This window comes from Theileria orientalis, chromosome 1 (assembly GCF_000740895.1).
Source record: "Theileria orientalis strain Shintoku DNA, chromosome 1, complete genome".
In the NCBI taxonomy this organism is placed as follows: Eukaryota; Apicomplexa; class Aconoidasida; order Piroplasmida; family Theileriidae; genus Theileria; species Theileria orientalis.
This window is the reverse complement of record NC_025260.1, coordinates 1,452,723-1,475,821: the sequence shown is the minus strand read 5'-3', so window position 1 is coordinate 1,475,821 and position 23,099 is coordinate 1,452,723. Positions and strand designations below refer to the sequence as shown.

Below are 23,099 nucleotides of genomic sequence, written 5' to 3'. Positions count from 1 at the left end.
ATAACATATACAGTGGAAGACTATACTAGATTAGGCTATGATACACTGATTGTATGGTACAATTATGTATTTTAGACTGAACTGTAAGGTGAATAATTTTTCAATGTGTTGTATGTTGCGATTAACTACATTTCGTTAAACTAATGTGAATATTTTACACTTTCTTCTATAATTGATGCGATAGACTCATTTACTGCGATATCACTGGTTTTACAGGTCCTCACTAGAGAACCGTCGTGTATTATCCAGACAGAGGTACAGCTCTTCAGGGTGTTAACATCGTGTGCTGTTACGAACGTAGTACAATGACTAAAGTATTTTTCTAAAAGGTCATAAATCGGAACACCTATATCGTCTTTGGCACTGTTTTCATCTAATAGGTCTTCCTCAGGAGGCTCATCAACAACAATCATCCTATAAAAATGTCTATATAAAACTAGTCTGGCAAGCCATAGTGTCCTGAGTTGACTATTGGATAGTAACATGTCAGTTTCAAAGCCTGTCTTACTTATTTTACCACTCTTTCTATTTTCATAAGCTTTATTCTTATATTGTTGGTAACATGAACTAACGTCCTCTTGCACTAAAACAGTATCTAATTTCTTTCCACCCTGAAGTTCAAAGACAAAGTTCAAAAGACCACATTGGTTTAGGGCATATTTAATATCATCATCAGTGAACAATTTCCTGGGATCTAAAAATCTACGCACAGTCCAACCCTTAAATACAAAAGGCAGTTGTGGTAGAACACCTACTATTTGTCTAAGCACAACTTTGGGGATATCATTAAGGTCCTTGCCATCCAACAACACTTGACCAGTTCTATTTGTAGATATGTTCTGTAATACTGACAACAAAGTTGTCTTACCGGCGCCTGTTCTACCAACCATACCAATGATTTCAGATTTATGGGCTGATACTGAAACATGTTTCAAAATCATCCCTTCAATATTATGAATGGATGTTGTGTATACACAAACATCTTTCAATTCAACACCTGAATGTTCAGCGGTTAAATAATGTCCAACATCTACTATGGTTAATTTGGGACGATAGAAAAGTCTCTTTAAACAAAAAAACTTCTTGCTATCAGCCTTGAATTCAATTGCCCTTCTCCTCAACAATTGTTTCTTATCAGGCTCACGAACATCCTTATTCGCAGGATTAACTACGTACTCTTCATGGATATTAAGACATTTATCAAATTTAAGCTTATGGCCAGGAGGAATGAAATACCTGAAACGATTTATTGAAATCAATACCATTTCAAAACAAGAGTATACGGTGGCAAAATTTTTAAATAATTTGACAACGTTGCTAAATAAGGATAGTGCTAATCCGAAATAACCAACTTTCAACTTGTAATTGGTGAATCGATCTAAAATTATTGGTATGACGAGCATTACAAATGTTGTTGCAGAAAATGTCCAATTAAACACCATGGATGTCCAAATCAATACGGTCCTGCACATAAATATAGTTCTCATAAATATGTTACACTGGTTATAAAAATCAGTGGAAAGATCAAAATACTTGTTGAAATTTTTATAAATTGCAGATCCTGAAATGGCATCTTCGCAGGCGGAATTTACACAAACTAGTGACTCCAGATATCCGTACTGTCCGTTCTTTGATGAATTTATTAACTTTAAAAGGATGTATTTGCACGATACAACCATTGCGATAAAAACGAAAGGTATACAAATAGGAATCAAATAAAACAAGGCAATAATAGTGATTAAAGTTTGAAGTAAATACAGCAACGACAAACAAATAAATATACCTAATATGTCATCGATAAAATAAATATCGTATGAAATATAGGTTATTATTTGGCTGACTTGTTTCTTTATTTTTAATACTGAAGAACTGTTCTTAAAAAGTGAATTTATAGAGTATTCGTGAATTTTACGAGATGAAGTAATACATGATATGCATAATGATATTGTGGCTAAAAATGACAAGACAATTATAACTGAAACAAATATAATTGTTATTTTAAATGAGAGGTTACTACGAGTCTTAATTTCAGACAAATCAACAAATTGACCATCCTTATGTTGGTTTATATTCTTGGTTATGTAGTCAGATAAGTTGGTTGACAAAACAAGTTTTACATTATCCATGATTGTCATTACCACAGTTAATATCATGTACAGAACGAATAATGGTATTGCTGGTTTAATATAAACAAAATATGGATTATATTTACTACCCGCCAATTCATCCTTAGCATATGACTTAAACGACTTGCTATATTTGGACCTGGTCATTTCCATTCTACCTAGCCTCGTAGTGGCATCAGATGAACATAATCTCAACATATCATTGCTTAAATAACTCATGTTATAAGGGCCGCTGCTTCTAGCCGATAAATACATGTAATCTTCAGTATCTACATTATTGTTGTTCACAAAGTCATGAAGATTGGAATGGAATTGCAATGTCTGATTTTTTATTTTGTAAATTGGAGGATTAGGTATATGGTTTTGGTCTAACATTTTTGAACATATTTCAAGTGTTTGTTTTGATGTTGTTAAAACAACTGACAGGTCATCCTTAACTAATAATCCAGTTTTAACGTTAAACAGGTTATTGAATATAGTTTTGGACACATATGGGTCCAAACCATGAAACGAGGCATCCAAACACATCAAGAACGAACATTGGCTGTTGTTATACTCCTTGTTGACTTTATGGAACACCAAATAAGCATATATTGCACGAGCTAACTCCATTCTCACTCTCTGACCGCCACTCAAAGAAGGTGCATTATCAGACACTACTCTAAGGTCACCCTTTTCCCATGTAGATATATCATACTCCAGTTCAACTGCCTTCAACACAGATTTATACAGTTGTTCATCAAACTTATAACCAAATGCAATGTTGGATCTGATAGTACCCTGTTGTAAAAATATATCTTGTGATGCATAAAATATTGGCATTGATGTGTGTAGTGGTACAATTGCCATAGATCCACCGACCATAGTCATCTCACCAACTATTGATCTGACAAAGTTGGATTTACCTGAACCCTGAGAACCTGTGACTATTGCCATCTCACCACGTTTCAACTCAAAGTTGATGTTTTTCAAATATATTTCATATTTCTTGTTTAGTAAATCATCGCGTGTGTGGACCCATGTAAACGTGGCATCCTTGTAGTACACTACAACATCATTGGGCACTTTAGTAGTTGTATCACTAATAATTGAACGAACACTGGTTGACCCACTGAATTTGTTATCGCAAATATAAAAATTCGGAGAACAATCCTTTATGAATTCATCTAATCGTTTAAGAGATGCGTATCCCATTCCCAAAATCTTGATCGCCATCGGTATTAAAAGAATACAGTTGATGATCTTCAATAATATGTAGAACGTCGCCATAAACCCAGCAGTATCTATATCAGTGACAGCAGTGGCGTCATTCACGGATTTAACAAAATATTTCTTCACGAAGTAAAAGGATACGTTTATAAACGTGAAGAACATGGTTATATTTAACAAAGTTAAGAAACTCCGCAAAATGAACACTGAAATCTCCTTATTTCTACACTGTGCAATAATGTTGAGGGCAATATCATCATAAAACATTTGCTTGATGCGAGACATGGAAAGAAAGATGTCATTACATTTGGTTATCCTATAATCCCTAAAATGAAGAAGGAATTTGAATACGTAGGAGTTGAAGATTTCAATTGCGGCCATTATGAACGTGAAAACAATTCCCACTAAGTATAAAACCCATATGTTAACCTTAACCTGTAACGAAAGCAGGTATATACCGTAGCTCAAATTGGTTACAAATTCAATTATGTACCTGGTAGCTTGGAAAGCAAGTGAAATGTTATACGAATCCACAATGACGTAAGAATAAAGCTGGCCGTTTGGTTCCTTATTTTGATGACGCATAGCCGGACAATACAGTGGATTGTCCAAGCACTTGGAACCAGGGAAACAGCTATGCAAAACCTCATCGCAGGAGTTTAAGGAGTTAGAGCCATTGACATTGTTGAAATACTTTCTTCTGTGACACAGAGCATGTCGAAACGACGTGATGCCTAACATGTAATAAACGATATAAACAGCTCTAACTAAACAGAAATGAAGATTTTCGAACAACATCCCATCCAATAACTCACAGACCACAATTAACAGCAGTAATAGGACTGTGTTGAAAAGGTTGAACGACTTATCGCTTAAAATGTTCAACAACTTTTTGACTAAAATTGTTATGCTCATGCTTAGAAGATCAACCGCTATCAAACCAAGTATCAGAAACAAGGCCCTTTTCCATATTGTTAGAAATAAGGCTCGCAGTAGTATCGATTTCTAAGGTTTCTTAGCCTTTGCATCCGTCGACTGGGATTTGGCATAGTGATAAGAATCTAACCTAACCAAACCATCACTCACATGTTTAGAGAATATGGGCTCCCAAATCAATATTTGATCTGATACTGGCAAAGGGTGATATTTGTAAGGCTCGACGTACTTTTTGGAAAGAAGATTGACCCACCCAGTGAGCCATCTGAAAAACACATAATTGAAAACGCTGAAGTTATCGTAATAACGGAACCTCTTTGTCTTCAAGTTCCGAAAATACGACTTAGAATATATTTCACTTTGCCAGAATAGATGCTCAGGCTCATCCTCAGAACTCTGGCTCCTATTGCGACCTTTTCTCATTTAGTGTTACAAATAACTTCTCCGTGATTGTGAAAACATTCTACAATTGTTCAGTCGAAATCGTTCTGCTAGAACCTCGAGAGTCGTATGTCCCGGTACTTGTGATATCAAATTGCGTCCTGATATCCTAGTTTACGTATGTTTCGTCCCTCTAAATCCCCATTCGTGCTTCATTTGATTGGCGTGAGCACACAATATAAGCCTTAAAATCTAGTTAAGCACTGAACCTTAAATCTGCGAACAACAGTGTTGGCAATTTCCTGAAACTAGAGGTAAGTATCAATTTTAACGTGTGTAACTGGCATCGTGAATAAAACTTTAACGCAAAAATAACTATTAATTAGTTTTATAAACTAACTAAAAATGATATTCGACAACATTTGTGTGATATGGTCCTTATTTAGTACTTAAAGAATACTATGTTCGTATTTGTGGGTTAATTATAGTAAATTTGACCATTATATCGTCAACTAAAGCTTTAAACGAACCTTATTTATTATCAGTATTAATAAGCGACTTACCTTGATTGAATCGCCTGCTATTTTAGTTGGTTTAATTCAGGTGTTTACTGATGGAATACAGCTCTGGAGTACATTTTATTTCGAAGAATAAAGTTTAACTTTCAATCTTCCGACTAAACTTGACTTTAAAATATTCTATGAATGATGCACTCAATTTGTGAACTTGTCGGTTATATTAAGCGGTGGATTAGAATCTCCTACCGGAGCAACTCAAGCTGTCAAATGTGACCGTAACTGAGTTTTTCTCAGGATTATTTACTCTTTAAAATACTAAAAAATACTCTACAGTGATTACAAACTTAAACTAACTACAATAAACCATAACAATATGAACTTAAGTGATGCTGCTGTTGCGGCCCTTACTGCCAACAGACGCAGATATTTTTATATTTATTTTTTATTTACCATTCTGTCTGCTCATCTGCCCTTTTTACTTTTTATTTTTTCCACTGTTCCGTTTTCAATTTCATTTTCTCTAGTATTTTGTCATCGGATTGCTGAACCTGAAAATAAAGCCGGGCCTACTCACCTGTGTCAACAGCTGCGCTACCAGGTGCGCTACCAGCTGCCCTTACTACGTATATATCTGCCTACTGTGGATATACCTACGTGCGCTAGTCGCGTGTATCGTTTTCAGTACATTATTACGATCGGCTACAGCGTCAGGTGCGACAGGAAGTTGACCACCTCCTCAGAGTGCGCGTGATGCTTGAACTTCGTGATGCCCTCGAGCGCGTAGGTCACGTACTCCAGGATGCGCTTCGTCTTGTTGTACTTCTGGATGAAGCGGTCGAACTTGACGTTGAGGTCGTAGTCGTTGCTCAGCTTAGCGTTGTTCTTGGGCACGAGGTTCCCGTCGACGAACTCGTAGAGGATGTTGCTCTGCAAAAACTCCTCGAACTCCGCCTCGAGCTTGATCGCCGGGTCCTCGTTGAGCACCTGCTTCTTCTCGAGCACGTTTTTGATGAAGTGCGAGTAGAGCTTGCTCGTGAGCGGCGAGGAGAGCAGCATCTTCGTGGCCCAGAACTGCACCTTGACCTCCTCGTAGATGAGCTCGATGCTGTTCTTCGTGTCGCCCTTTTCGAAGAGGTCGTTCATTGCGAGCCTTCTCTTCCTGATTGCCATGTTTTCCTTCACGTTGTTCAGGAACTCCTGCATGTGTCCTCGGTACTTGTTCGTGTTAATGAAGTACTTTTCGAACTCGTTGCACGAGTCGAAGATGTCCACTGCCACGTCGAACTGTATTGAGTACGTCTGCTCCAGGATCAGGTTCCTCATGTCGTTGCTGCACTCGAGTGCCTTCTGTCTACAGAACTCCTCGCTCAGCTGGTCAATTTGTTCCTGGAAGTGCAGGCTTTCGCTCAGTCCCAGCAGCGAGTGGTCCAGGTCGTTGATCTGTATGCACCTGAACACCTCCGAGAGACTCGCTCGCAGCACGCGGCGCAGTGCCGCTGCGCACGCGCAGGCGCTCAGCCTTGCCGCGTGCAGCAGCGTGCCTCTCACGTTGCTCTGCACCAGGTCTGCCACCAGCGGCTCCCAGTCCGCTCTGTCGACGACGTGGTGTATGCTTCTAAGCATTTGGTAGAGGACTCCTGAGGTGTACACCTGCTCAGGCTCCATGTGCTTGATGTGGAATTTAAGCCAGTGGCTCACGTTTGTGAATGCCAGCTGGTTCAGCAGGTTACTGTCTGCGTGCTCACCACTCACCATTTCCAGGGCGCTGTTGAAGTAGGGCGTCGACGTTTTGTCCTCAAGGTATATCTCACTGCAGTTCGTGAAGTACAAATACCTGTCTCCGTACTTCACGTTTTCCTTCTCCTCCTTCGACCCCGAGGACGGGTTCGTCTGGCTCGACCCTGTCGTCGTGTTTCCTCCGTACTTGTCCTTGAATTTGTCCTTGAACTTGTCCTTGGAGGCTCCCAGGTTATCCTTTGCGTCCTTGGGCTCCTTTCCGTCCTTCGACGCTCCCGCTGCTGCGCCCAGGCCTGCTCCGCTGTCTCCTCTCTGGTTCACTGGGTACTCGTTGTCGCTCGTGTTTACGTTTGTGTTGTCCACTGAGGACTCGTCCAGGTATCTGAACGAGATTTGCTTGTTTGCTATGTCAACTTCTCTGTAGTTGCTCTTTTGTATCAAAATTTCCGGCGGCAGCCTGTCTATGATGATCGGCCTCACCAGCACCCAGCCTGTCGACGCCTGCGTCTTGTGCCAGGCGTAGAGCGGCACCTGCAGGCGCTCTATTGACACGCTTGGCAGCGGCGTCAGCAGCACCAGCTTGTTTCTGTCTATGTTCTTGTGCAGACTCGTCTCCACTCCGTTGTTGATCTGGATGAATTCCACGTTGATCAGCTCATCTGAGCCGTAGTCCTTGTTCAACAGGTCAAAGTTGATGTCCAGTCCGTTGTTGCTGTTGTTCGTCCTGCTCGGCGGCTCTATAAGGCCGAACATGTGCGAGTTTACTCGCGACGTGAAGTAGCGCACGTACCTTCCTGGCTTGATGCAGTCCATCATCGTCAGCTTCTTCTTGTAGAGCACCTCCGTCCTCTTCATGATCTTACTATAAAACTCCGGGTCGTACATTTCCGGCATCGGAAACAGGTTTAGTGCCAACTCGTGTCCGTCCTGCAGGTTATCGTGCAGGTTCCCTCCGTATATCTTCATGAACTGCTCCGGCGCTATCGGCAACTTCATGATCGTGTAGTTTCCTGTGATCATGTTGTGCACCACTTCTATCAGCTGCCTTATAAACTGCTTTATGCTCTCGCGCAGACTCTGCGGCGAGAACCTGCTCAGCTTCCCGTCCATTGCCGCTATTTGCCTCTCCAGCTCTATTTTCTTCCTCACGAGCCTTCTCTCCAGGTTATTCAGCTGATTCGTCATCAGTGACTGGAACTTGTGGTTCAGCGTCTTCAGGAACGAGTCGATGCTGAAGATGTTGAATAGCTCCTCCTTCAGTCTGTCCTCGTCGCCCAGGTTCGTCGAGTTGAACGAGTTAACCAGCAGGTCGTAGATCTGCTTCTGCGAGGTCGAGATTTGCGCCTTCATGTCGTCTCTGTTGCTCAGGAAGTCTCCGCTTTCCTTCGCCTGGATCGAGAGGCTGAAGAGCTCCAGCAGGTGCAGCGGCAGCATCTGACCCTTCGAGTCCACAACTCCACGCTTGTACACTCTCTCCACCAGCTCCTCGTACGTCTTTATGTCCGTCTTCTCGTTGAGAAGGAACTCCTTCGCTCTCGTGCCCACCACCATCGTCTGCTGCGGCGTCAGACCTAGCCCTGCTGGTGCCGAGCTCGTGATGAACTCCTTCAGCGACCACGGCCAGTTACTAGGGTCGTCGCTTGCCTTTTTTACCAGGATGTACAGGTCGTTCGGGTTATTCGAGACGTAGTTTCTCACCACGCTTCTCGTAAGCTCTGCTCCCACCTTAGAGTCGTCCTTGATTCCCGGGAGGTCCACGAATATTGCGTACAGTGCGTTCGGCACGTACACCTCAACCTCCAGCTCGTCTGATAATATCGTCTGTCCCAGCGATTGCATGTGCACGCGCATTGCGTCTTGCACTTCGTGTATTGTCATGAACCTTCCGTTGAACTTGCACACTATCGAGTTCGTCTCGTTCAGCAGTATCTCCTCGTTGCCCTTGTACTTCTCCTTCAGGTTTGCCTTCGAGCCCTCCTTCATGTTTTCCTTGAGGGTCTCCTTCAGTGTGTTCAGTGTCGTTAAGGGCTTCATGATGATTGAGACTGGCTGCTTCGTTCCTGTGTCTGTGCTCGAGTATCCTATTGGCCCTCCCATGATAAAGTCCAGCAGTGTTGTCTTTCCCATCGATTGCTGTCCGAACACTACCAGTCTGGGCACTTCGGCTTCTAACCCTCCCAGTTTCATCAACTGGTAGCAGTGTATGTACATCAGTTTGACATCTGTGAGTGACTTGATGACTTCGAGGTGTTGCTTCGCCAAGCCGATGCATTCGATTGAAATATCAGTCAAATCTTCAAGTTTAGTTCGTCGTTGGTTTAACATTTTGTTGGTCGGTTAACTGGATTAAAAATATATTATATTTTACAGTTTATCTAATATAGCTAGAGGGTGTTAGCTCAAATGTTCTTGTATTTAGTTCAAATTTAAATTAATATAATGAGTGTGAATTCCATTGATTATTACAAACGTCTATTGGTACATATCATGTAAAAAATTATATCATTTTCCTCGTCACATTAGCGATTTTTACACTTACTCCCCATAGGTTTGCATTAGTTATTATATCTCATATTAAGCCATTTTAACTAACACATGACCGATTTGGGGCGTTTTTATTATTAATATGGCAATTTGCGTATGAAAATTCCCCTTATCACCCTGTATCATAAATATGCCCAGTGGACCCCGATTTGAACTGTTCAAATCCTTAGGAATAAACTATTATGGATTCCATGTGCGTAAAAATAAGATTTATGATTACCTTTCTGTGGGAGTGTGTTCCGTTTTGATTGGCACTACCATCTACCTAGGTTTGTGGATTCCGAATCATGAAGTGTAGGTGTAAACTTCGTTTACAGCTGGCGCCAGTCCATGACTATGCTTCGCTACCATCATGCGAAACTGGAAGTACGACTTTTACATACGCTTACCTACTTTACTTATCAACTCAATTGTGTTTAGCTTGAGCGCAAGAACTACATTGAACAAATTAGTATCGCAAGGCAGAATAACCTTCTTCCACCCCGATCAGTGCCCCTGGAAACAAAAAAGTAATCCGTTTGGAGCCAAACTGAATAATCAATGTAAAATATAAAATATGATATTTATCGGAATATATACTTTAGTGGCATTTGTACTAGCTTATTGTCCAGAAAGCGACTATTACTCAGCACGAACCTAACTAACTTAATGTAAATGAGCTTTGGGAGCATTTTGCTGATTCTAAACACGAGGGTTCCCGCCGGGTTCCTGTGTTTTTTTGGCCTCTTGGATTCCAATGCACATATGACTGCAGCGACTACTTTGTCGATGCTTGACCCGTAATTCCGCAATTTCCCTGAAAGATAATTTAAAATGTTCAAAACTAACTTAGTGAGTCCTTTATTGCCTTAGTGTGTTCACATTTGTACGACTGGTCAGCCTCGTAGTCGTCCAGGTCGCTGAACAGATTCGTGTTACGGACGGGCCCTGGCGAAATACAGACTGAGAATATGTCATTGTTGACTAATTCATGCAAGAGTGACTCGTGGAAGCCTCTGATTGCGAATTTGGATGATATGTAACTGCATTGGCCCGGCATTGCACACTCGCCCAAAACGCTGGAGATGAAAATAACTCTGGGTTTCAGGCCCTTGTGTACCCTCAGTAGTGGCATAAAATACAAAGACGTTGTAACTGCGCCGAGAACATTAATATTTATTACATTTTTCCATCTTTCCAGCTCCTCGTGGATCCCATCATCACTTAGCAGAGATTCCTAATAGTGAATATTTTTACCAGTGTTTTGTCTTTTTAAGTATTTACTAAATAGCTGAGTGCTTTTCTTGTACCTCTAGGCTTGAGAATCGCCATATCGCCGCGTTGTTTATGATTGCGTATAGGTTAGGCACCTTGGCTGCCTTATTCAACTCAACGTATGTCGAAACTAGCTGCCTTATTGACTTTTCACATGTTATGTCCAATATTGTTACAAGTCCTACCTCTTGTGTATCAGTTTGTTCTGGGCTTTTATCTTTGACCACTTCATCTGCGTTTGTGGCGTTTCCCCTGTTTTTAAAGTTAACAAACACTTCTTCTACACTGTTTTTACCGACTTCAGTTCTGCAAACTGCAATGGTGTAAAAGCCTCTTTCAACAAGTTTCTTGCATAGGCCGAATCCTATGCCAGAGTCGCAACCTGTTACAAGTACCGATTTGTCGAACATTAGCAACTATTGCTTTATTTGGCGCTATTCTAACCATTTAACCGGAGTATGCGTGAAATTTGCAGTGAATTGCACCCAGAATCACTCGTTTTAGTCGCATGTCTGGCTAGCCACTGTAGTGTGTAAGACCATGTACGTTCAAACGTTAAATTTTAAAGATTAAAGGCCTAATTTAATTTTATTTCTTCGTCTACGTTTATACTATTCTTAAATACATGGATTCGTGACTATGTGTGATTCTCTAGAGCACTTACATGTTACACACTGTATTTATTCATATTATTCAATTTATATATATTTAACTGGTTATTTATTCATAATGAATGTGTTTAAGTGTTTGTTTTTGCGCAAGAATAAGAAGTCTGCCTCAAAGGACAGAGGCTTGAGTTTTAAACCAAAGTCAAAGGCGAAGAAGGTCCCTGCCATTGCCGACTCAAATAACATCAACTCTAATATTTTAAGCGGAATTTACGTTGAGGACGTCAGTGTTCTTAGAATTGACGACAAACCTCTTGCTAATCTTGAGGAACTGCCTTTGTGTGCCAACGCTTCTGAGGTTCAATCTGGCGACAGCAACTGTGCCACCCATGAGATCGCGGACGTCGACTCCATCACCTCCACGGTCGCTGACGACAGCGTTAGCGCCGATCAGACTGTGAGCGTTAGTGAGACCGTTAGCGCCGATGAGACTGTTACCACTGATGAGACTGCCAGCGTTAGTGAGACCGTGAGCGTTAGCGCCGATGAGACTGTCGGCGTTAGTGAGACAGTTGGCACCAATGTGACTGTCAGCATTAACGGGACCGTCGACGGCACTGATATCACCATCACCTCCAGTGACGGCATCACCACTGAGGCCACTGATGACGACTCCCTCGATGCTGACATTCAGACTCTACCTGCTGTTACCAGGGACATGTGCAACATCGACAGCGTCGCTGGCATCGAGGAGGTTTTAAACCAGATCATCAAGGAGCTCAACAAGATAATCATTGAGCGCGAGAGGCTGAGGCGGAAGCTGAAGCTGAAGGGCAACTCGTACAAGATTGTTGCCAGGAAGTTCAACACTCTACTCAACAACAGGGCCTACAAGCCAATCAAAATGGCTTAAACGCCGTCACGCGTAAACTCTGCAATTGGGCAGCGACTCCAACATTTCACGATACCACCGTCTGTAACAACTACATAATGTGATCCATTTTGTTATTAAGTACACGCACCTCACGTCTATCAGCTTACACCTCTATTTTAACTACGCTACCTGGTCAATGTTATTTCTTAACCGCCTTTTCCACTCTACGCTTACCAACCACTAATTTAACGTGTATTATACGTTAATACTACATTATGCAACATTTGGTCTGCCAGTTTCGTCAGGACCCTCAGCACTAATATTACATTTGGCACCACTATCACGTTGTCCGCTCCGTCGTCCTCCCAGTCATACTCCCTTGTGTCAATGAGGCTGTTAGCATCGCCGACCTTGCGTATCCTTCTGCAGTGCGTTATTGGCATGATTATTGACTGTGGGTACTTGTGCGCCTTGTAACTCAACCTTGGCACGAAGCTGAACTTGTTAAACTTGAAATACACGTTCAGGTGCCTGTAAGTCCTAGTGTTGAAGTGCCCGTACACCTTGTACTTGTAGTAGTACATGTCCGCGAGCTCTCCCAGGTACTCTTTGTAGTACTTGAGCAGATACTCCATGTACTTCCTACCTTCATAATTGCACCTTGTACTGATACTTTTGTTAACCTCTGGATTGTGCAACTTTACCACCATGTCATAGCTCCAATCATCACTTAGTATCGTGTTCATCCTTTCTTCGTCCACGACGGTTACACCCGCACATGCTGGAATTGACTTGAGATTACCATTGATTTCCTTCAAGAGTTTTCCGCTGTATTCTCTCAATTTTTTCACCACGTCGTTGCTCAAACCTTTAAGTATATTGCCAATGTTATCATCACTAGCATTTTTGGCAGTAGTATTTGTATTGGCATTTTTGGCAGTAGTATTTGTAGTACTAATATTAGTAGTGTTAGCAATACTATTAGCAATAGTAGTATTAATATTAGTAGTGTTAGCAGTACTATTAGTATTAATACTATTAGCAATAGTAGTATTAATATTAGCAGTATTGCTACTACTACTACTACTCTGTGTTATGCTGTACAGTATTTGTAAGAACTGTACTATGCTGCTCTCAGACTTAATACTTTTACCCTCATACGCTTTAAGTGACAGCAGTTTAATCGTGTGATTAATATCCACCTTCACATACTTGGTCGTGAATATCTTCATCAGCTTTACACAGTTTACGAAGCTTATGTTTTTCATGACTTCACTTCTACACCTTTCATTCAACACATATTCGTACTCCAATTTTGCAACCGTGTCATCCACACCCATGCTACCGCCATTCCTACTTCCTGTACTACCAGCACTGCCACCACTACCTATTCTACTACTACTACTCTTGCCCACACCGATCCCATTCTTACCACCAAGTGCACCAATTACACTAATCATACTTCCAAAACTACTGTTACCTCCATCATTTGTTGCTGTGTTAGCAGTGCTCCTACTACCACCAATAATACTTGCCATACTGCTATTGCCAATCATACTTATGGTATTTCCGATTCCAATTCCACTACCTTTATTATGTTTATAGTGTATCAACTGGTATGTGTGGTCGCCGTACTCTACATACAGACACCCTTCTCTAAACTTGCTGTCCATCCTGTATCTGTGTTTCAGCTCCTTTGATATCAGCAGGAGCAGTGACGTTACTACGTTGTTGTATGCCACCTCTTCGTTCGGCCACTTGTTACTGTACTCCCACTTTACTACTACCTTCACCACGCCTCCATGATCACTTGCGCCCTCGTTTTCTCCAACCTTTGGGCTGTACAGGTTCAAATATGAGTATGTTTCATTGATGATCTGTGTGTTCAATATCTTCAGCGGCAGGCACTCCAGCGACGTCAGAATGTCCGTGAAGTCGTTCGTCGTTGATATCAGGTCCTTCTGGTACTCACTTATGAACGGATACCTTACATTAAAGTTGTTAATGCTGACGCCAATTCTTCTCAGCAACCTCTTATTAATCAATGTGTATAACACGTATTTCAGCAATCTATAATTTAAATTTTCATCCAGGTCACTCAGCAGTAACACTTGTTCATCAGCTGACCTGGTCTTCCCACTATTTTTTGCATTTTTAGTGGCAGCAGTACTTCTACCGGCACTTGCTCTAGTTACACCACTATCGGTAAACGTATTATTCGCATTAGCAGTGGTATTGGCAACTGTTGTAATATTAATATTAGTAGTATCAGTATCATTATTAGTTGTAGTAGTCGCAATAGCAGTACTGATACCAATATCTCTGGGAACAGTTATTTTTGACAAGTTGACTGTATATTGTATTATGTTGTTCGACTTCACCAGTTGATAGTTATCTCCCCAAATGTACTCATACATCTTATTTTCAAAATTACTAACTGCCGTATTACCTCTACCGCCACTACTTGTATTCATTGTATACTTTGGACCATAATCCAACATTTCTTGTATATTATGATTAAACGTAAAGTATATCATTACACCATCATTGCAATTGCTGTTAATGTTATTGGTAATATTGTTATTGGTAATATTGTTAGTGGTAGTGTTATTGTTATTATTGTTGTTAGTACTAGTGTTAGTGTTAATGTTATCACTAGTGCTGGTGTTAATGTTATTGTTATTATTGTTGTTAGTACTGGTGTTAATGTTATCACTAGTGCTAGTGCTACCAGTGTCGTCAGTACTGTATCTCTTAATGTAATACAAATGCGCCAAATACAGTCTTTCCTTGAATACGTATCTTAGCAGGTGTAACAGCTGCTTCAATTCTGCGATGTTGCACATATCACCACTCGGATTGTGTGTGCTACTGTCTGTACCATCGCTACTATCAGTTCTTATGAACATATTGTGTTCATAAAAATTTGATAAGTAGTTCCTCTGCAGAAACAGCCTCGCTATTTTATCCGCTTTAGACGTGTCGTCACTCAGGATTCCCAGTCCTATTTTACAGTAGTACACTAGCTGCGGAAAGGTCAACTCAATGTGCTTAAGCAGATCCACCTCCGCATACTTCTGCGTGTACAGTGATACTCTTTTTCTGAATTCACCACTTACTGACTTCACATACTCTTCGTACAAACCACTTTCCGCCAGTTTATGATTTATCTCGTCATTAAACACTGTTTCTGCCCTGTCATAACTCCTATCGCTAACTTCTTCCTTGCTGTCCGCCACGTTATCTCCACTAGTTGTGCCAACGTTACTGCTGTTATTTTGCTCACAATACACCAGTACGCCACCATCTTTGCCGACAGTGTTCACTATGAACGTCAACACGTTCTTAAACAGTATTATAGACTTAACGTTTTCAGAGTAACTGTTGATTGTACACAGGTGCGTCAGTAGCAGGTTAAAAACGTGTCCATTCAACTCACTGGTTCCAAAGGTCCTACAAGCCTCCACTTTACCGTAGCCACTCCCATTCAAACTACTAGCAACTTCTTTTAGTGCTATTTTATCCAAGTTGTAGCTTTGTAGAAACAATTTTGCTAACACTACTGCGTTTGATATGTTTACGTATTTCCTGTGTACTTCATCCAATTTCTCCATTAAATACTCGTTGATATTAACTTTTCGTACGCTTCTCTTTCTATCATACTTTACTATTGTAAAATATAACTTAAAATTAAACTCCTTTTTCCCTCTTTTTGCCTCAATCACCAACTCCTTAGCTAACAAGTTACTGCTAACATTTTTGTTATTCAATACCCATATGTTTAACTGTTCCTTACTCTTTTCTTTTGTGTTTACTGTGTTCAATTTACTCAAATTCCTCTTAATATAATTGAAAACGTTTTTAACGTTCTCAACGTTGTAAATCTTTACTAATACATCTACGTTTATGTCATTTATTAGCAAATATCCGTATCGATGTCCTCCAAATATATCATATGATTCCACTTCTTTCTTTTTAATTAAATCATCCAGAAGCTCGTTTAAATTGTCCAAAAATAACTTAACATATGCAGAGTATGGGTTTTTATGATCGTTGATATCTAATTTATACCGCTTAACTATCTTTAAAACATCTTCCTCGTCTATACTTTGCGATGATGTGGAATCTGTGGATTCCTTTGTTATTTTTTTCCTTTTAACTCTTTTATTATTCATTGTGTAAAATTAAAGTATTTGCCCATATAGTACATTATAATACAGATAAATCACACTAACATTGTCAGTCATATAGTGTGCCACACATCATACTAAATTAAAAAGGAATTGGCTCCAATTTATATAAAGTGCCCAAATTTATATTGTTTTCGATTCCATACACGTTCTTAAATAGAAGATTGTTGATTATTTTTCTGCGTTCACTATTGTCCTTGACATAGGTGTTGTTCCCACTGCTGATATTATTGCTATTGTCCAATTTATTCCGGTTAAAAATGTTTGCGGTGTAAACTACTAGGTTGTAGAACTGTTTGTAGTTGGTTTTTGGCTCATTGTCGCCGTTTTCAGTCAACTGATGCAGCAGCTTGTTTACAAAATCTTCATTGCTGAAGTACTCCTTCACTGGCCCGTCCATTCTAAGTCCATACTGAACAGTGTTGATGTCTATTGACAACGATTCCATGTCAAGGTTGTAGTACTCCATCAAATAGTAAATCTCGCTTAAATTTATCCTCGAATCGTAGTAGTTTATTATTAGGCCGTTGAGCTCCTTGCCGAGTTCGTTCACTTCGTTTTTTAAAACCTTCACAATGTTCACCTGGCCAAAGTCCTGGTTCAGGTTGCACAGTAAGTTTCTCTTCAAGGATTCGCAAATTTCACCTGTAAATTGTTGTGATTGGTTGTTTGTCGGTTAAAAACATCGTTGCACTTCAGTAAACTAGGAAACTTGTTCAATCTAGTAGCTACGGTAATCCTAATGTTAACATAGGTAAATTTGACAGTTGTGTGTTTCCTACCTTGATCTAGTTGGATGCGCTCGTTGACGTAGTTTAAGTACTTTTTGTACAAGGCATAGAGGTCCTCTCTGTGAGTTTTGTACTGTTTCACAATGTACTGCACAAGCGGGTCCTTGAAGAAGCAGTAGTACAGCTTCTTCACCCTTATCAAGTTGGCCAGGTCGTTGAAGATGTGCTCGACGAAGCACTCGCCGCCTTCCAGGTCTTCCTCCCCCTCTGTCTGCCCCGAGAAGCTCTCCAGGTTAGTCCTGTTGCTGTTCAGCTCGCTGAAGGCCTGGTCGTTTGAAAAGATGGAGTTATCCTCCTCGGCTCCCTCGCCCTCGGCGTTATCGGTTGCACTACTGTTTTCGAAGCATTCACTCAGGGAGACTCCGTTTCCACTCACCGTCGCCTCCCCGGCACTTAAATTGCTGTTCTTCGTTCCCTTTTTTTCTATTTTCGCTTCGTTTTTTCTGTTTTGGCTACTTTTGATGTCAAAGTATATGTCCAGTGCGACCAGTCTCCTAAATACGTCCTTCAGGTTCTTCAGTTCTTCTTCCTTCTTAAAAAATACTAAACACGACTTATAATTTAATTTAAACTTACTTGTATCTATCATTTCATCGATTTCTTTAATTTATTCTAATTTTTGAATCTCTGATACTTTAGTGCTTTTAAGTGCCATTTAAACCTATTTTTATTATTTTCCCTCTCTTTATTACTAATTTTACTTATTAATTAGTTTTAACCTTTCTTTATTTTTTATTTATCACATATACCTTTATTTTCTCATCCTTCCTTCCATATTACCTTTTTATTGTTTCCACTCTCAAGTATTTACTTACACATTTTTTCCATATTCACATATATCATTCTTCTCATCACTTAAACTCGATTGTATACTGTGGTTTTTAAATTGGAAAGTGTTATTCATATCTTTAGTCTTTTGTGTCATGCTACACAGCCTTTTACGCTATACTATGTACTGCCATTACCTGTGTATCCCTATAGGCCAACTCATGCTATACTGTACAACACCTTATGTATTAGCATTACCTATGTACTGCCATTACCTGTGTATCCCTATAGGCCAACTCATGCTATACTGTACAACACCTTATGTATTAGCATTACCTATGTACTGCCATTACCTGTGTATTGTTGTACAGTAGCCTGTGTATCCCTATGCGCCAACTCATGCTATACTGTGTAATAATTTACGTGTTACTAGCTATCGTATACTGCCTACTATTCAAAGCACTGAGTGTGTAGTACATTATAGGTGGTTTTTAACCACGGACTGTATCGTCTGCAGGCTCACCAGCAGGTCCGTGACGTTCAACTGGTGCTTCTTCTTCAGCTTAAGCATCAAAAACGAATAATCCTTGGCTGCTACCAGAAACTTAACGTGCTCCTTCTTTATTAAATTTTCGTCAATGAGGATGTATTCTTCATCGCCGTTGTCGCTGCTAGCGTAGTTGTTGCTGGTACTGTTAAAGTTGTTGTTGCTGTTAAAGTTGTTGGTACTGTTGAAGTTGTTACTCGTGAACTCTTCCGTGTTAATTTCTCTACTGTTGCTGTAATAGCTGTTACTGCTTCCAAAGATGTTAAAAATATTCGTGTTTGCGCTAGTACTGCTGCTGCAATTAGAGGTCCTTGGTGTCATTTGGCGACTTGACTTAGGGGTGGCGACGCCAGCGGCTGCACTTTCCCCAGTCGCATTAGCATCTGTGCCAGCACCTGGCGTTCCGCCACTGCTGAATGTGGAGGCTGCGTTGCCACTATTATTGTCACTAATGTTAGCGATATTATTGGCTCTCGTGGTCGTACTTGCGTTCAGATTAACTTTAGCTGCAAGGCTGTTATCTCTAACATTACCCCTGGCAACTCCATAGTTACTGCTCGCCATTGCTTCCTCCTTGAGTGCCTCAAATATCGACATTTTGGGTTCGTTGGTTCCTACTATGCTGCTTATGTCTATGTTTTCAGTTTCCCCTACTCGCGTCACCAGCTTCATGTACACTGCTTTCTTATTCTCCGTCGTTATGTTTGTGAAGTTGACTGTGTCGCTTCGTGCTCTCATATTTTCTGGTCCTAGTACTGACAGTATTGCTGCTTGTGTGAACGAGCCCAGTATCGTGCCCATCGACGCTAGGAACAGTGGCAGCAGCAGCACCAGGTTACTTTCTATTTCCTTCAGACACTCTTCCGTCGATGTCTCCTTCTCGTTAAGCAGACTAAGCATCTCTTGCAGAAGCAGCCTTTCCTTCGTATACTGTCTTCTCGACTCTGTTCCACCTGTTCTATCTGAACTGGCTGATGTGTTTGTTCTTTCTGAGACATTTGTTCTATCTGTTCCATCTGTTAGATTTGTTCTATCTGTTCTACCTGTTCCATCTGCTCTTACTGATGTGTTTGTTCCATTTGTTCTACCTGTTCCACTTGTTCTACCTGTTTTACTCTTTCTACTTGTTCTACTGGCTCTACTTGACGAGTTTGGCGCCAGGAAGAACAGTTGATGAAACCTGTGCCTCTTGATCACATTCACCACGTTAATGTTTAACTCCAGCGAGGCCGTGATGCTTCCTATTGGGTTAGTGTGTATGAATGGCATTGACCTCGATCTCAGCACCATTCCGCCTGTAGTGTAACTTCTGGGTGTAATTACGCCTGCTTGACTCCTCGGCGTAACTCCTCGTAACTGACTTCCGGGAGTGCTATGCCCACTAACACTTCTTAAGGGAGTGTCATGCCCAGTAGTGTTGGTTCTGGGTGTATTGCGACCTGCAACGTTAATCCTGGGTGTATTGTGTCCGGCATTACTGCTCTCAGGCGTGTTACTACCTGTGAACTGACTCCTCGAATGAGTATCGGTATACCCTAGTTGGTCTCTAGTACCATTGGTAAAGCCTGCTGCATCTCTGGGTGTATTAGTTCCAACGGTGCGTCTGCCAGTCGTGCTATCATCGAGAGCAACTTGAACGTCAACTGTACCAACATCCACTACTTCGGCCCTGCGGCTACTGGTGTCCCTGATCCGTGGTGTAGTGCCACTAGAATAGTTACTCCTACCAGTATTACCAACGTTAAAGCTAGTATTACGAACATTAATGCCAGTACTGTCGGTAGTATTACTAGAACTACCACCATTGGTACCGGTATTACCAGCATCACTCATTCCAGTATTACCTTTATCACAACTAGTATTACCAGCATCACTCATTCCAGTATTACCTTTATCACAACTAGTATTACCAGCATCACTCATTCCAGTATTAGCTGTATATGAGCCAGTATTGCCCATGTTGACACCAGTGTTACCTGTGCTAACACCACTATTGCCGCCACTTTTAAAGGCGCTACTAGCAGCAACATTACCACTAGCGGTGACACTACTCTCATAGTTCAACTTCGCTTCTGCCACTGCAACCTTCTTCCTATCTTCCTCTGATTTACTCATGATAGTCTCAAACAACCTCGCCATGTTATTGTTCTCGTCTAAAAAGTAACATTCATACGAGTCTTGCTTTTTAACTTTATTTGACAGTATCAACACCACCTTGCAGATCTTATTTTTAAACGTTAGTCTTCTCTTAAACACTTTATTGAATGGCCACCTACACAAGTTTCTATTTTTGTGTGCAAACTTACGTCTTCACGAGAACTTCCATCATGAATCCCAGCATAATCTCTCCCACCTTCATCAGCTTCCTCATTGCGATAAGTACTCTCTGCTCCACGTTGTAGAGTATGTTGTTGACGTCGATAAGCGGCGCCTCCGTGACTGAGGATGAGTAGATTGGCGTTCTACATGATGGGCAACTTGCGTGCTGGAAGAGCCACGACTTCAGGCAGTTGAGGTGGAAGGCGTGCCCGCAGTCTATCTTCCTCGAGTTATCATCCAGGGCGTCTCTGCATATTATACAGGTCTCTCCTGAATTTGTTGCCGTATACACAGGGAACCTATAAAAATTTAGTCAACATTTATAATTGTGTTAATAGTAATTGTTGTATTAATAGTATTAGTAATTGTTGTATTAATAGTATTAGTAATTGTTGTATTAATAGTATTAGTAATTGTTGTATTAATAGTATTAGTAATTGTTGTATAATTAGTATTAGTAATTGTTGTATTAATAGTATTAGTAATTGTTGTATTAATAGTATTAGTAATTGTTGTATTAATAGTATTAGTAATTGTTGTATAATTAGTATTAGTAATTGTTGTATTAATAGTATTAGTATTATTAGATTTAGTAATGATATAAGTAATAGTAATACTATTATTAGTATTACTAGTATTAAAAGTATTAGTGATAGTTGTAATTGTTGTAACAGTATTATTAATAGCTTTACTAACCTTGAGTTCAAGACCTTCGATAACTTGCGATATTCTATCAACATCTTTATTCTTCCAGTCAAATTTTTAGCAACCTAACCACCGTATTAGTCGAATTAACTCGTATTAATAACTAGTGTAACTACTGTGTCATGCTGTCACTAGTTAAGTGTTTATATATTCCATAATTCTTACGTGTATTATGTCAATGATCATGTATATTGGAATGTTGATAGGATTGTTTACAAAGAAGAGGACCATGAACGTCTATAGTAATAATTGTCATTGTTCGTATAAAAGCTTTAGAGTCCATCATAACTGCTAATATAATTCTCTAGCGTCATATATAACTGTTCATATAATCGCTTTAGCGTAAAACATATCTACTTTATCTCTATTGCTTACTGTAAACGTTACTAAAGACGTCATATCCTGTAACAGCTCTACGTAAAACAGGAGCGTTACTTTATTTACTAGGCCTAAGGGCAAATTATTAATGAACTTGCTTATATTCCAGTTTATGTACACACATATACTTATCTCTGTAGTAATGGTTGCATCCTCACTTACCGTTTTGTTGATATAAATCAACCAGGTTAACTACAAACTTAATTGTTGAAAATAGCAGACTCTGCATCATTCCCAGGAGCTAAAAATTAATGAATTTGGCGTTTAAATGTCAAAGAGATTGTGCGTGCCTATTATCTACTACTTCCTACCTCAAATATCACCCATATTGTGAATGTATTCTTCTTTGTCAAATTATGCACAAAGAAGTTTATCAAAAACACGTTTACGAGACTCAGCACGTAGATGAACGAACTAACTCTCAGCACTCTGCCGAAACTCGGTACTTCCATCTCAAACATCTGCAGCATTCGTCAGTTAAATTACCATTCTAATAGCTGCCACTAGCCACATTCATTGTTTAAAATCCCTTATCTAGGCATTCTATGCACTTACGTGAGACAGGCGATTCGACAGCAGTATGTGAAATGCCTTGATTGCCAGCAGTATGGCAAGTGATCTTATCAAATCTGAAACCAGTAGTTCCTTTCCCAGGTGTTTCGGCTTCGACAGCACCAGGAACAGAATAGAGTCTGTCAAGTAGCTCCTCAGGCTCTCTATAAGCTCCTAAACGTATCGTCAATCATTACGTTCAATGCTGTCAGTGTAGCTAGACCATACCTCTGTTTCCAAACGGGTCAGCTGACCAATGAATATCATTACTGGTATTTTACAACAAAAGATGAACAACATCAGACAATAATTGTACAGGATCTGAGTTTAATATTATGAGAGTTTAAAATGTAAATATAAATATATAATAATCCAATTAGGCAACGTATGAGATATACATCCGTTTAATTAGGCCAAAATACTGTAATTACTGGTTAAATTATTAAAACTTACCGCTACGCATGTTTTATTTGATAAAAAATGTGTAATTATATCGTAAAAGCCAGTCACGGTCGTTGAAATATGGCCTATCGAACAGGCCAGTAGCAAATGACTGACCAAGGCGTAACGATGTAGCATATCAGTGAACATCGTTAAATATAAAATTAAAATAAAACTAAAACTATATAATATACATTGAGATTAAAAAGAATATACTGACA

At 40.2% G+C, this 23,099-nt stretch overlaps 9 protein-coding genes across 9 annotated transcripts; 3 read left to right on the top strand and 6 right to left on the bottom strand.

The window, feature by feature from the left end:
• Positions 1-140: 140 nt before the first annotated feature.
• On the bottom strand, positions 141-4,076 carry TOT_010000611 (uncharacterized protein; the record flags this gene model as incomplete). Its single annotated transcript, XM_009691156.1, has 1 exon — positions 141-4,076. The coding sequence occupies one exon, from the start codon at positions 4,074-4,076 to the stop codon at positions 141-143; it is 3,936 nt and encodes a 1,311-aa protein (XP_009689451.1).
• Positions 4,077-4,212: 136 nt separating this feature from the next.
• On the top strand, positions 4,213-4,344 carry TOT_010000610 (ABC transporter; the record flags this gene model as incomplete). The annotated part of the gene is made up of 1 exon (XM_009691155.1): positions 4,213-4,344. One exon carries the CDS (start codon positions 4,213-4,215, stop codon positions 4,342-4,344), a length of 132 nt encoding a protein of 43 aa, XP_009689450.1.
• Positions 4,345-5,869: 1,525 nt separating this feature from the next.
• TOT_010000609 (conserved hypothetical protein) lies at positions 5,870-9,232 on the bottom strand (the record flags this gene model as incomplete). The annotated part of the gene is made up of 1 exon (XM_009691154.1): positions 5,870-9,232. The coding sequence occupies one exon, from the start codon at positions 9,230-9,232 to the stop codon at positions 5,870-5,872; it is 3,363 nt and encodes a 1,120-aa protein (XP_009689449.1).
• Positions 9,233-9,581: 349 nt separating this feature from the next.
• On the top strand, positions 9,582-10,004 carry TOT_010000608 (hypothetical protein; the record flags this gene model as incomplete). The annotated part of the gene is given in 3 exon segments (XM_009691153.1): positions 9,582-9,745; positions 9,750-9,863; positions 9,872-10,004. Coding segments are annotated over 3 exon segments (411 nt in total).
• A 10-nt stretch (positions 10,005-10,014) lies between these two features.
• On the bottom strand, positions 10,015-11,115 carry TOT_010000607 (uncharacterized protein; the record flags this gene model as incomplete). Its single annotated transcript, XM_009691152.1, has 3 exons — positions 10,015-10,247; positions 10,280-10,667; positions 10,741-11,115. 3 exons carry the CDS (start codon positions 11,113-11,115, stop codon positions 10,015-10,017), a joined length of 996 nt encoding a protein of 331 aa, XP_009689447.1.
• Positions 11,116-11,434: 319 nt separating this feature from the next.
• Positions 11,435-12,226, top strand: TOT_010000606 (hypothetical protein; the record flags this gene model as incomplete). The annotated part of the gene is made up of 1 exon (XM_009691151.1): positions 11,435-12,226. One exon carries the CDS (start codon positions 11,435-11,437, stop codon positions 12,224-12,226), a length of 792 nt encoding a protein of 263 aa, XP_009689446.1.
• A 206-nt stretch (positions 12,227-12,432) lies between these two features.
• TOT_010000605 (conserved hypothetical protein) lies at positions 12,433-16,362 on the bottom strand (the record flags this gene model as incomplete). The annotated part of the gene is made up of 6 exons (XM_009691150.1): positions 12,433-13,084; positions 13,292-13,547; positions 13,632-14,319; positions 14,518-14,690; positions 14,886-15,017; positions 15,060-16,362. The coding sequence occupies 6 exons, from the start codon at positions 16,360-16,362 to the stop codon at positions 12,433-12,435; spliced, it is 3,204 nt and encodes a 1,067-aa protein (XP_009689445.1).
• Positions 16,363-16,459: 97 nt separating this feature from the next.
• On the bottom strand, positions 16,460-17,757 carry TOT_010000604 (conserved hypothetical protein; the record flags this gene model as incomplete). Its single annotated transcript, XM_009691149.1, has 2 exons — positions 16,460-17,022; positions 17,160-17,757. The coding sequence occupies 2 exons, from the start codon at positions 17,755-17,757 to the stop codon at positions 16,460-16,462; spliced, it is 1,161 nt and encodes a 386-aa protein (XP_009689444.1).
• A 657-nt stretch (positions 17,758-18,414) lies between these two features.
• TOT_010000603 (uncharacterized protein) lies at positions 18,415-23,028 on the bottom strand (the record flags this gene model as incomplete). Its single annotated transcript, XM_009691148.1, has 10 exons — positions 18,415-20,755; positions 20,790-21,101; positions 21,499-21,572; positions 21,673-21,744; positions 21,883-21,956; positions 22,048-22,126; positions 22,197-22,346; positions 22,441-22,611; positions 22,666-22,758; positions 22,891-23,028. 10 exons carry the CDS (start codon positions 23,026-23,028, stop codon positions 18,415-18,417), a joined length of 3,504 nt encoding a protein of 1,167 aa, XP_009689443.1.
• Between the last annotated feature and the right edge of the window lie 71 nt (positions 23,029-23,099).